The sequence below is a fragment of the Camellia sinensis genome, chromosome 12 (genome assembly GCF_055761805.1).
Source record: "Camellia sinensis isolate YWXY chromosome 12, ASM5576180v1, whole genome shotgun sequence".
In the NCBI taxonomy this organism is placed as follows: Eukaryota; Viridiplantae; Streptophyta; class Magnoliopsida; order Ericales; family Theaceae; genus Camellia; species Camellia sinensis.
This window is the reverse complement of record NC_138972.1, coordinates 69,431,772-69,445,206: the sequence shown is the minus strand read 5'-3', so window position 1 is coordinate 69,445,206 and position 13,435 is coordinate 69,431,772. Positions and strand designations below refer to the sequence as shown.

Here is a 13,435-nt window from a genome sequence, read left to right as displayed (position 1 = left end):
TGCCAAAAACCGGAGCAAACAGAGGTGATTAAGTGGTCCCGAACCGAGGCACACGGCCAACGGCTCCGAAAAACCAAAAACCAGACTCCAATCAGGCAAAATGGCCTACGACCACGAAACGTAGCCTACAGCCACTGAGAGATGATCTACGGGACCTCTCCCTTCCTTCGGGAAGAGAAAACAGAGAAAACGAAGCTTGGTTCGCAAATCGAGGCAAAGCACAAAAGAGTCCGGAAGTTCGGAGGCAAGGCTCGCAGCCGAGACTCTGAAACTTCTGAACGAGCACGATATGCAACATCTCCAAGCACTCAATCGGTGACGTCTGAGTCTTAAGGTCGGTCAAAAATGGGGTGTCTATAGCCTTGTCTCGGGACCTCTTAACTTTCTCTTTTTGGCTTGGTTTTTGGACCATGCCTTGCTATCTTTGCCTAGAGGGAGACAGAGGCCTGTAGGCCACTTTTTGTAGTCGTAGGCTACCTTTCCCTCTTGTAGGCCACTTGTAGTGGCCCGTAGACTAGTTTTCGAGGCTTCCGGCTGAGTGCCTTGCCTTACAGACTCTTGTCTTTCTTCCTTTTGGTTTGTTTTTGAACCAAACCTTGTTACCCTTTGCCTGGAGGGTGGAATAGGGGTGTAGACCAGTTTTCCCCCCTGTAGACCACTTTTTTTCCCTGCCAGACACTTTTGGTGGTCGGCTAGCTAGGATGGGTGGTCGGCAGCCAACCACCACCTTCTACTCCCTTTGTAGACCCTCTTCCTCCCTTGTCGACCAGTTTTATTCCCTGTAGACCACTTTTGGTGGTCGGTCGACTAGGGAAGGTGGTCGGTCGACCACTTTAACTGGTCGGTGGCCTTTCTGCACTTTCTGCAGATGTTGTGGGTGCCAGCTATGCCAGCTAGTGAGCATAGATTGCATCCTTCATACATGTGTATGGAGGAATTGCACCAAGCTTCTTGCTTCTCCAAGAAGCTTGAAGCTTGGAGTTCTATAAGAGGGAGTCTCTCTCTTCCTTTTCTAGGTTCAGATTTTGCTGAGACCAAAATATCATTCTCTCTCTAGATTTCCCCCCTCTCTCTCTGTCTCTCTTTATATATATATATATTGTGCTAAGAAGTGTATTTTCTTTGCATTTTTGTACACAACCCTCTTAGCCAAAGACCCTACCTTGGAGCTAAGGTTGCTTGAGGACTTGTAGGAGCTTCAAAAGCTAGTTTTTTTTTTTTGCTCAAAGTGGTGCTGTTATTGTTGTGCTTCAAAGGTGAGTCTGATATCCTCTTTAAAGATTCATTTTCATTGCTTATTTGGCCATCCTTGCATGTTTTTTTTTACTTAGCTTTCAACTGAAAAAAGTTCTATTTTGAAGTGTTTAAAATGGTTGTTTAAGGCTTTGTTTGAGTTAGGGGTGGTTTACCCCATTTGGTGGCTTGTTCTGCCTTGTTTTGTGCCATCTTTTAAGGCCTTTGAGACCATCTCTTTTTGGCCCTCCTACCACTGAATTCCAGGGGAATTTCAGTGGTGGAAATGTGGTTTTGAGGTCCCATATGGGTGGGGGTGGTCCCCCCTCCTCTTCTCTTGTTTGCATGTGTTGATGGCCCTCCAAAGGAGCATGTGTTTCTACTTCTTAGAGGCTTTGTTTAGGCTCATTTTTGTGACTTTTCAGACCTACCATAATTCTTTTTTTGGTTGTCTTGGACACCTCTTGCATGCTTCTTATACTTGTAGTGTAATCCTACTTGTAGCCTTGCAAAGTAGCATGTCTTTGTGATTTGAATTTGCTTAGTTCAAGCATGTTTTTGGCCTTTCATTCTAGCATGCGTATGCTTCACTCTAGCTTATTTTTTGCTCTAATTTAGCATGCTTTAGGTCTGATTTGAATGGTTTTGGTCATGTGGTTCATGCTTTGAATAGCTATAATGTAGTTGGTCTTGCTAGCCTTGAGTTTTGGGGCCTTTAGCATGCCATACTTGTGTTGTTTGCATGATATGTCATCATTTGGTATGCAATTTCAGTGCCTACATCTCTGCCATACTCTCTTGTTTATCACTTCTTCATTGTGCTTGAGAGTTGTGCTTAATGCCTAGCTTGCGAGCCGATGCATGAGCATATTGTTGTAGCTTTTGGTGCTTCATTTTCAGCATGGTTGTACCGTTGTTGTGGCATGACGTAGGTTTGACCATTTGAGATTGATGATGCATGCTTCATGTGTAATACACTTCACTAGTTTTGGTGCCTTAGCCTTTTAACATGCCATGCATGCATTGATTGCATGATAGAGTCTTGTGCATGCCACTTTAGCATTGAAAGATGAGCATACGTTGTTTGCATTGTATTGTGTTTGGATCAGACGTTAATCCAAACACGAGGAATGTCGCACGTTTTATACTAAAAGTGATGAAATGTGTAGCATTTTTTGGTCGCCGACCCTCTTGATCAAGCATGATAGAAATGGAGGCCCTTATGTGTTATTTGTGTATTCATTGACATTGACTTGTGCAAATTTGACTTCTCGGCCATCGTGCATTGCGATGCTTGGTTGGTGGCCGAAGAGTCGAGTACCGCACTCTCTTGAGCTTGAGAAATGATAGGGAGGGTGGTTGTGCATACATATCTTGCAAATACACTGCTATGCCCGTTGTTGTTCTCTGTTGCAGCAAAACTGGAGCTTGGCAAAATTTCTGGTTGGCCGACCAGTAAGGGTGGTCGACTGATCACTTTTTCTGGTCTATAACCAGTTTTTCTGGTCTATAGCCCCTTTTTCTGGTCGGCAACCCACCAGGAGGTCCCCATGTTGGAACAAAAGCAATCTACAAGTTGGTACACTTTCCAGAGATCAAATCAAATGCAAACAGAGGCAATTCTGGGCGCAGTAATGGATTTCCGAGCGAGGCGATCGAGCATGCGTGCACCCCTCGCCCCGAGGGCCTCTTTTAAACTGCTTTAGCTGTTTTACTTAGTTAGCTAATTCGTCAATTTTTTACTTAATTAGCTAATGCGCTTAATTCATCGATTTGTTTTGTAATAATTAGTTAACTAGGAATACTTAATTAGTTTTGGTTTGTAATAATTAGTTTAATTAGCGTAACTAGTTAGCTTATTATTTGGACCCTCCGTCGAGAGGGAAAATGTTGTAATAAGTGTGCGTGTGTGTGATGCATGTCTTCCAACCCAACGTCTTGCTCCCTTTTACTTATCAGCTTTTGATGGTTAGTTTTAGGGCATGTTTCAATTAGCATACTTATACTTTGCATACGTGCATCATTCATTCGTATCGCATGCACCGGGCTCGGCGCATCATTCAAACTGCATTGTATTTCAATTTCTATTTGAATACATGTATCAAATGTCGCATTCATATGCCATCTTAGATAGCCGAGCCTATTTTAGTTGCATTTTTGCATGTGTTGCATTAGACATTTTAACATAGCTAGGATCATGTATGATTTTTAACTAGTTTTATGTTTTGGCTTGGAGTACACTGTAAGTGTTTATGCTTTAGCATTCTTGCATGTGTGTAAGTGACTGCCATGATAGCATGCTTGCCATGAGGCTATGTGCTTAATTGATTAACTGCATGAATGCCTATGGATGAAGGCTTTATTGCTTGAATTGGAACAATTCATCAAAATGTGAGTTTTAAGCCCACTTTGTGGAGTGAGAAATCATGTTTTCTTAAGCCCACTTGAGGGTGGAAAATCCGCGTTTTAGCCTACTTGAGGGTAGTAAATTCAAACCATTTTCGAAAAACAAACATGAGATGTTTTGTTTCAAATTGAGTGATTTAGTCTATACTTGTGTGCTGTGCGCATCACATAGTAAGCTAGCTAATAATCAAACAAGAACACATGTGTTTTCAAAACAACGTATCATGTTAATTGAGGTCGATCTTTGATCGGGCGAGTGGGGTGCTTATTTCAGGACCTTCCCTTCTCGTACCCAAGTTCCCAAGCCGAGGTAACTTTGGTAATGAAGGACACATGGCCTTTGGCACGAGTCAGGGTTTCCTAAATTTTTCAAAATAAAATATTTAGATGGCGACTCTGAAATTTGGCAAAGCAGTCCATGTTTGGCGCTTTTTGATTAAAATCGATTTTCCAAAACGATTTGTCGGATTTGGACTCTTTGGTGATTTATCAGTCTTACATTGCACTTTATGAGATTAGATTTAGAACCGTGACAGGAGTACGAACTGTAGTAGCTAGAACCCAATTCGCTCCCTCGCGTGCGGAGAGAGTTCAGACGGTCTACAGTTAACTGGGAGTTTTTGCTATCAATGATGAAAAATTTTGGGTTTGGTGAAAAATAGGTGGGTTGGATTAGGTCCTGCATTTCTACGTCAAGGATTTCAGTGCTTGTAAATGGGTCACCCACAACAGAGTTTTCTCCTCAGAAGGGTTTAAGACAAGGAGATCCACTATCGCCTTTCCTCTTTAATATAGTGGCAGAAGGTTTAAATATTTTGTTAGAAAGAGCCAAAGAAAAGGGGCAGATTAGAGGAGCTTCAGTTGGTCATCGAGAACTGAAAATCTCTCATTTACAATTTACAGATGACACTATTATTTTTTGTGAAGCCAAATGGGATGAAATCATGGTGCTTAAAAGAATTTTGAGGTGTTTTGAAGTCATGTCAGGCCTCAAGATTAATTTTCATAAAAGTATAATTTGTGGAAAAGGAGTTAGTTAAGGAGTTTGCTAACAACCTGAATTGCCTTAGCCAGAGTCTACCTCTGTCATATGTTGGCTTACCTTTAGGGGCCAATCCAAGGAGAAGAAGTACTTGGCAACCAGTGGTGGAGAAGTTTAAAAAGAAGTTAGCATCTTGGAAGAGGAGATTCTTGTCTTTTGCTGGTAGATTGACCCTAATTAAGTCCGTATTATCAAGTTTACCAGTGCATTTTCTATCTATCTTTAAAATGCCTGTTCATGTTGCTAAAGCAATTGATAGGATTCAATCAAACTTCTTGTGGGGAGGTTCTGAAATTCAAAGGAAAATTCTCTTAGTTCAATGGAAGGAGGTGTGTAAAAGTAAAGCCCAAAGGGGGTTAGGTGTGAGAAGTCTTGGTGATGTTAACGTGTGTTTAATGATAAAATGGTTGTGGAGGTATGGTCGACAGCATCAGCCACTATGGAAAATGGTGGTATGTAGCAGATATGGTGGGATTGGGGGCATGTGGAAACTAGAACCAGTGTCAGCTGCAATGGTATCTACAATGTGGAAGGATACTGCATCATTAGCCTCATCAAATAGTGTAGTGGCAGAGTTTTTCTCACAAAACTTCAGGATTATCATTGGAAATAGGGAAATGATTCATTTTTGGACGGATAAATGGTTCAATGATATGAGTCTTAGGTGTGAGCTTCCTAGACTGTTTAGTTTATCAGTGGAGAAGAAAGGTTCCTTGCAGTTTTTCTACCAAAGGAAAGGGTTGGGCAGTGACTGGAAGTTGGTATTTAGAAGATCACTCTTAGGTTGGGAGGAGAAGGAAGTTCAAAGGCTAAATGTATTATTAGCAAAGGTTCCTAATTTAAATCCTCTAACTGAAGATAGCTGTTTGTGGAGAGCTAGTAATTCTGGAGTATTCTTTGTGGCTTCAGTGTGGAAAAGGTTGGAATTAGTTAATGGATCCATGATTCACATTTCAAAGTTCCTGTGGAAAAATGCAGCACCCCCAAAGGCTCATTTCTTCAGCTGGTTAGCTTGGAAAGGGAGAATCAAAACTGCAGAATTTATGCAAAGGATTGGAGCTCTACCTGTCAATGTCAGCTCCCTATGTGTATTTTGCAAAGCAGAGGTAGAGTTGCTTTTATGCCCATTGGTATGGAAGTTATGGTCTGAGTTGGTAAGCTGGTGGGAAGTGCAGTGGGTAACACCAGGGTCTGTGGTTGTTTTGCTTAATTGGTGGTCAGGTATGAAATTAAGGAAGAAGGAGTTCAACATTTGGAAGGTGGTCCCTTTGGCCATGTTATGGTCCTTATGTAAACTTAGGAATGAATGCTTATTTAACAATGGTAATGCAGATTTTGCACAGATAGTAGAGCTATTGAAAGTAAGAATTACATTATGGGTTAAGTCAAATGTTAAGGGGGTGAATTACACAGTGCATGATATTGTCACAAACTTGAAGCAGGTGAAAGGTTGTATGACATAGGTTTATGGCTGTTATGTCATTAGTGTGAAGGTAAACCTGTCATCAATATGGAAGGTAGCTGGTCTGATGCAGATTGGTATGTAGCAGATTGTTGGAGTGTAGCAGATGTTGCTGTCATTTTTAGCTAAGATATATTGGACGCTGGTCATTTTTAGCAGATTGGTATGTAGCAGATTGGTATATATGCAGATTGGAAGTTGGTCTGAAGCTGTTACTCTGGCACCAGTGATGCTCCCTTGGAATGTATGTTGCTGTCTGTGAATGTAACCTGATTGGTATGTAGCTGCTGGAGTGCATTGACATGATGATGTACAAAGCCACAAATCAGTAGCTATGAGGGGTAGCAGCTAAATTTGAATTGATATTGGGATGTGCCTTGATCAAAACAAGGCCTATAGTCATGTTTTGTGTTGTTTTTCCCTACTTGTGTTGTTTTTTCCCTTCCTCTCTTTTGGTTCTTTTGATTGGTTCCTCACCAATCTTGGGTTAAGTGCTAGTAAAGGATTACGCTTCATTATCAGTGTCAACCTAGTTGGGATTGGTAAGGTTAGTTATGATGCTCTTTGCACTTCCCTTCTTTATTGATGTAAGTTTTCGCATGTATCTTGCTTTCTTTATCAATAAAGTTTCTTTTGCTGATAAAAAAAAAAAAAAAAACAAAAAATTATGGTTTTAGCGACTATTTTTGGCAACACTATATAGTTCGCCCAATCGAATTTGTTTCATTTTGCTACTACAATAAAAACATACTTTAGTAGCACTATACAAGTGGCACGTTTTTAGAAAATGCCACAAAAATAATATTTGGTACCATGTTTTAGAAAAATGTCACATAGCCACAAACATAAAAGACTCTAGTGACGTTTCAATAAAGAAGTACTATATAACTACAACAAAAATGTGATCTAGTAGCATCAATTTTATGACATTTTATAAAAGAATGACACAAGAAATCATTTTAGTAACATTTATCAACAGATGCCACTAAACTTTAATAGTAATGACATTTTTTGAAAAATGTCACTAAACTAGGTAGGTGTAAGTTACACTACTAAAAATTAGACCATTTGCGACAGTCTCAAACGTCGGAAAAGGTCCACATGTTGTCGCAAAAGATTTTTTTGCGACGAAGTAGCGACGGGAAATGAAGGGTGGCGGTAGGGGACGTGACAAAAGTATTTTCACGATGGTTTAATCGGACACAAAAGTGAGAAAAAGATAACTTTTAGCAACGATTTAGGATGCCGTTACCAAAAACTTTTTTAGAGATGATGTTTGACGTCACAAAAAATATTATTAGTGATGGTCTTAAACGTCGCAACAAAACAAAATTAAATCAATAATGCATTCGCAACAGTTTAAATCGTCGCTAAAGATGCCACTAACATATATATGTGACAGGTTATCCCGTTGCTAATAAAATGCAAGGAAATAATGATTATATTAGCGACGGTTTATTACTATCGCATAATAACTATTTTCATAAAATAAATATATATTTTATTAATTCATACCCTGTATAAATTATTAATATTTTTTAAAATAAAATACATCCACATCCATATACATTGACATTGACATTCACTTTCACAAAATCATATATACGAATAATAATATATATATACCATGTAACCGTACAGTGCCAACCAAACATTCCTTATAAAAATATACAAAACATCCTTTAACAATACTAGTAATTTTTAATAATTCAAGAACTCAAATTTGTATATAAAACAAAACAAAAGTATCGACAGTACAAATAAAATATATATATATATATATATATTATAGCTTGTTTTAGAGTCAACAGTAAGCTCCAATATCGATATGCGAAAATATCATCACGTAGTCAGATAGGATCTGCAAAAGGAAACAAAAATAATAATTATTATTTATAATATAATTAATTTCAAGTTTACAAAAAATGTAAAACATTTGATATTTACTTCAAAAAAAAAAATAAAATAAAATAAAGAAGATTGTAACATATACATGAATTGAGTGCCACATAACGTATCTTCCAATAGGTTCTCCACCTGTTCTTAGACCCCGGAATGTTGTTTCCAAACCAGCATTCAACTTTTTCACTTTTGAGACAAAGACTTTGCAATATTCAGTCCCAATTGGAACTCCATCAATTTCACACAACGGATCTTCACTAATAAAAAAGTTAGGTCCAAATTATAGAAACTGAATCACAAGAACAAAAGGACGTACTAACGACACAAACTAAACCTATATGCATTACAACCTACCAATCTATTGAAGCACGCACTACAAGATTAGAAAGGTAAAGTGACGCAATATGTGTTCCATCTAAACCACATAAAATTAAACCCATATGAAAAAGTCCCTTGGAGAAATGTTTTATAGCTTCCTCTCCTGTTTGACCACCAAGAACTATGGCCCTTCTCCCACCAACAACGGATATACTATGTCCCCAAGCAAATCTCAGAGGTCGCCCAAGTACAATTAATAACCTCCAAGTAGGCTTCTCATCGGTAGGGTCCAGGATATAAAGCTGTGAGGCTGAGTGAAGACTAGCCATGGACCCAGCACTTACCAGGATTCTGCCACCTGGCAGGCTCACGGCTACATGATCTGATACATACAGACTGCAAGAATGCAAGTAACCAATCAAATGTCCAGGAAATAATGGTCTAAGCTCAATAATTAAAGTTAAAAAGCATATATATATTCTTGAACAAGGAAATCAAAAGAAGCCTCAACAAAAACAAAGTTCAATTGATTTCCAAAATATCTAGATGCCATTGATAGTTAATGCGCATGCTATTTCGATGAGTTATTTTGAAGCATACAACATTGTGACTAAGCCAAGCCATACATCTGAACACTGCAACCTTTTACAGCAGTTGGAGATAAGCATTACCATAGAAACCTCATAGAGAAATGAAATTAGCAGCTAATGAGTGAAAAGCATAACATATAAACTTACCTCCACGAGAAGTGAATTTTGCATCTGTAGAGCAATTTTGAGATCATCCCCTTCTCCAAGAACCTTTCAACAACTAGGACATCTAGCAAAATAAAGTATTGTTAACCAGAAACCAGAAACTCCAACATCCAAAGACGAAAACCATATGAACCAGAATCTCCAACACCCAAAGATGAAAGCAACTACCTCTCAGGTACCAGGCCGAATCTTAGCCTTTCAGGAGGCAAGAAGAAATCTCTTGCAACACTCCTGAACTTCGAGAAGAAAGAATCAAGGCAAGAAGAACTCTCATGCAACAGCCATGGCCTTCAAGAAGAAAGAATCAAATCACTGGAACTCTTCAAAGCTGCAAGAAATCCCAACAGTGGGACTCATATTTTTATCCACAAGAAAATCAATTTCACATACAAAGTTAAATTCCCCAAGCCAAGAGAGTCCACTAGACCCACTTTGAATACCACAAGTTAATTGCAATAGTTAATTGCAGCACCAGCCAAATCATTGGAATAGGAGAATTTCAAGTGCATTTTCAAAACTAGATTCTGGAAGGATCTATCAGTTGCTCACAGAACATCAGCAAAGAATAAATTGGAGCTTAACCACATATAAAGACCTAATTTTGCCCATTGTGATTAGCAAGACACGGGAAGAGGGACAAAGTTTATAATTTGACATATTATGAAACACGATATCAAACAAAAATTTGAAGCATTGAGATGTGGATGATTCGCATGTGCTCAAGTCATTTGTATATGTGGATGACAAAAAAAATGGTAAGTAGTTCTTTATTATTTTTCTGCTATTAGAGCAAAGGGACATACATAACTAGTTCTTTTGTACAGTTCCAAAGTAGGACAAAAAATGGTCCCTTTTCTAGCAGTCCAAATGGTAATGCCATAGTCCAAGATTCACCCGAGTCTCAGTTTTCAAAATTATAACAGCAAGTATATGCTGAAATTATTCTCCAGTACTACACTTCTTTCGAAGTTCATTAATGGGCATGTGAAATTAGCTTTGTGTACGCTGGTCAGTTAACATATTCTAATCAATATTGACACACATAATTGAAAAAATAAAGAAACAAATAGAACAGAATAGAATTTCTTAGATGACCAAAATTACGGTATCAGATGACCACTCATGCACCTCGTGCATCAAACAACTGGATGCAAGCAGCCAAAATTAGCAATTACAGCCAAGTGCCCTCACTTCACCATACTTGGGACAAGCTTAGGAACTTTAGAAGGAAGTTCACGATACATATTCCCATAATGAGCTAAATGACTCCTCTGCCCGACTTTACTTAAGCAGATATCGTGATGGAATATTAGTTAATCCACCCGATTATGTATCTACAAACAAAATCCTAGATGGTACAATAATTGAATTGAAATTATGTGAATGGTAAAATTAAGGAAAAAGAGATTCTTTAGATATTTATAACTTTATCAGAACACAATACCATAATTAGAAAAGTCTAGTCAAATAATGACATAGGAATTGCAATGTATTCTCATGCTTAATGAAAAAACCTTCAGAATCAGGTGTTCCAAATGCATCATTTATGTAGAGATCTCCAAGAGATGCCAACTTCTTTGCAAATTCAGGATCATTCTTCTCTTCCTTCTTATAGAATCTCACATTCTCTGAAAGGTATTACAGTCACCAATTTTTCTACTTCTTCAGAGAAAAAAAAAAAAAAAAAAATCACAAATTCAAAAACCATTTTTGAAAAATAAAAACCAAACAGGGTGAATTGTAATTAAAAATAAGATGGATAAATAACCAAAATATCACAAAAAAAGAGAAAAACAACCAAAGAATGAGTAAAACTAAATTGAAGCTCTGAGGGCATGAATTTTTATTTTTATTTTTATTTTTTTGAACTGGTATGGGCATGAATTAACTCCCTATAATTAACAGCTCTTTCTCATCTTCTCTACAAACCCAATTAATTCCAAGGCAATGTTCTATCAAGCAATTCAAATTTGCCAACATATGGAAGTAGATGATATATCCTTAGATTAGGTTAAGTTAGGATTAGGGTTTTGAAACTTTGAAGGGTTTTATTCTTTATTCTTCACTTTTCATTCTTTATTCATCCATGTTGAGAGAGTTTACAAACTAATCTTAGATATACAGAACTAGAAATCAGAAATCCATTGGACATGGAGATACAAAACCATCATTGAAAATTTTCAATGGCTTTAAAATTATTTGGTAACACTAATTCAAAATCAGATTGTATACCTTGAATCATGGTGCAACAATTGAATATATACGGAGATACAAAACAAAACAAAAAAATTAACTGAAAATCCAAAGAAATACAAAGCAGATAGACAAACAGAGTTCAGTTAAGAAATTAGGAGAGAAACAAATGGGGAGCGAGATACAGAGAAAGCGCTGACGAATCTACCGAGCCAAAATGAAGCGGCGATGGTCACAGCAACGGCAAACGGCCGAAACCTGACAGTCGACGAATGTCTATGCCGGTTTCAGGAAAATGACCCTTTTTTTTTTTTTTTTTGGACGGCACAACAAAATCCATGGCCAAAAAGTAAATAAATAAATAAAAATAAAAAAATTGCGAAGGGAAGAAAAGTCGTGGCAAAAAATTTGCGATGGCTAATGGATTGTCATCTCAAAAATCATCCGACATATTCTTTCCTTTTTTTAAGACAGTAATTACCGTCGCAAAATGCAATCATTGGTGATGGGTATTAATTGTTGTAAACAGTTGCTTTTTGTGACGGAAAATATACCGTCGCAAAAAGTTCGGTTATACCCTTTTTATGATATTAGGTGAAATATGTCATAAATAAATATTTTATGATATTTTGAAAAATGCTACTAACCCAAAAACTTTCTAAACTATCTAATGGCATTTTTTGAAAAAACAAAAAATGCTAATATACTTCCAAATTTTTTTGAAAATGCACAAAATAAATATAAACAAATAAATAGAACTCAATAAAACACATTTTTTTTTTTAATTCTACTTGCCACATGTGTTTTGTAAGTCTTCTTTAATGGCACTTGATAGTGTCACGAATGATGTTTATCATGACATCAAAGTGTCATTAAAAGTCTTTAATATTGATGGTGTAATGACACTTACAACTGTCACTGAAGTGCCACTAGGTCTTTTTTTTTAATAGCGCTTGGTAGTGTCACAAATAGTATCTATTATGACATTTAGGGATGGCCATTTGAATCTGATCCTTGGGAGTCCACCCATACCCGTATGAATGGTGTAGATTTTACCTGACATGACACTTATATAGGGTTGGGGTGGGGGTCGGGGGTGGATTATATTTTGGTCACCTGCAATAGGAGTGGGGCGGGGGCAGGGGTGGGTATCACCTCTCCCGATCCAAACCCGACCCAATATAATTAAATATATATATTATATAATTAGATATAAAAAATAAATACTAAAAGTTTGTGGTTCTGTCTAAATATAAATAAATAATAATTCTAAAAGTCTCACTGTTTATACATATGGAAAAAAGAAAAATAATTTAGTGTGTTAAGAATTTAAATGATTTTTAATTTTTTTTTTTTTTGCTATTTGAAATGTGGTTGGGTATCGGGTATCGGCGGGGGCGGGGGCGGGGGCGGGGGCGGGGGCGGGGATGGGGTTAAAAAATTCCACCGGTAGCGGGGTTAGAGCGGGGACAGAGGCGGGGTTTATCCACGTGGGCAGGGATGAGGAATAACAAACCCGTCCCGTGCCCATCCCTAATGACATCAAAGTGTCATTGAAAGTCTTTAGCCATGATGGTATGTTAGGTTTTTATTATTGGTAACCCCGTTTGACAAAACTGCTTTGAGTTGTAATTTTATTCGCATTTATATTTCAGTGAGGCTATGAATTTATTAGATGCGAATCCAACCCGAATGATGTTAATGTGTTCAAGATTGCCACTTCGCTGATTATGACGGGGGTCGAGCTTTCTAGTTTTGGTCTTCCCGCTCGAGCGGGAAAGTGACGCTCGAGCGGGGTTTACAAGCTCACAGTATCTCTGCTATGCCTGAAAAAATACTGGATGGTGTGATTTGACGCTCGAGCGTGGAAACCGACGCTCGAGCGTGGAGCCTATATGAAATCACGGAATTTGAAGTCTCCGCTCGAGCGGACATTCCCACGCTCGAGCGAACCGTGCGAACCCAGATTTCTAGACTTGTTAAGGAGTTGGTTTTCTTCTGAAACTGGGATTACTTTTGGTTTTCTATAAATAGTTGGTTTTCTCCCAACACTAGAGTAACTCCTCCAGATCTTTTTTTGGTTCTTAAGGTTTATGTCTGGGGATATTTTGTTAGTTTTTCTTT

At 38.0% G+C, this 13,435-nt stretch overlaps 1 protein-coding gene across 7 annotated transcripts; it reads right to left on the bottom strand.

Moving 5' to 3' along the window:
- Positions 1-7,729: 7,729 nt before the first annotated feature.
- LOC114301191 (uncharacterized) lies at positions 7,730-11,751 on the bottom strand. 7 transcript variants are annotated; one of them, XR_014346534.1, is made up of 7 exons: positions 11,520-11,733; positions 10,633-10,780; positions 9,287-9,446; positions 9,101-9,182; positions 8,400-8,759; positions 8,137-8,297; positions 7,730-8,004 (listed from the first exon to the last, which is right to left on the bottom strand). XR_014346534.1 is itself a non-coding variant. In XM_028246117.2 (7 exons), exons 4-7 carry the CDS (start codon positions 9,145-9,147, stop codon positions 7,948-7,950), a joined length of 630 nt encoding a protein of 209 aa, XP_028101918.2. In that variant the 5' UTR covers positions 9,148-9,182; positions 9,287-9,446; positions 10,633-10,780; positions 11,520-11,733; the 3' UTR covers positions 7,730-7,947. The 7 variants fall into 7 exon arrangements, 6 of the variants coding, with proteins under 6 accessions (XP_028101918.2, XP_082755003.1, XP_082755002.1 ...); XM_028246117.2 differs by having other exon boundaries at positions 8,137-8,302; XM_082898877.1 differs by having other exon boundaries at positions 8,137-8,302; positions 10,633-10,746; positions 11,520-11,639.
- Between the last annotated feature and the right edge of the window lie 1,684 nt (positions 11,752-13,435).

Excerpts from the sequence above, each read along its gene's own strand:
- LOC114301191 (XM_082898876.1), bottom strand. The coding sequence starts at position 9,147 with ATGATCTCAAAATTGCTCTACAGATGCAAAATTCACTTCTCGTGGAG. Across the intron at positions 8,303-8,399 it reads GTGCGTGCTTCAATAGATTG|TGAAGATCCGTTGTGTGAAA; the intron begins GTAGGTTGTAAT and ends CTTTTTTATTAG. Across the intron at positions 8,005-8,136 it reads TTATGTGGCACTCAATTCAT|ATCCTATCTGACTACGTGAT; the intron begins GTATATGTTACA and ends TTCCTTTTGCAG.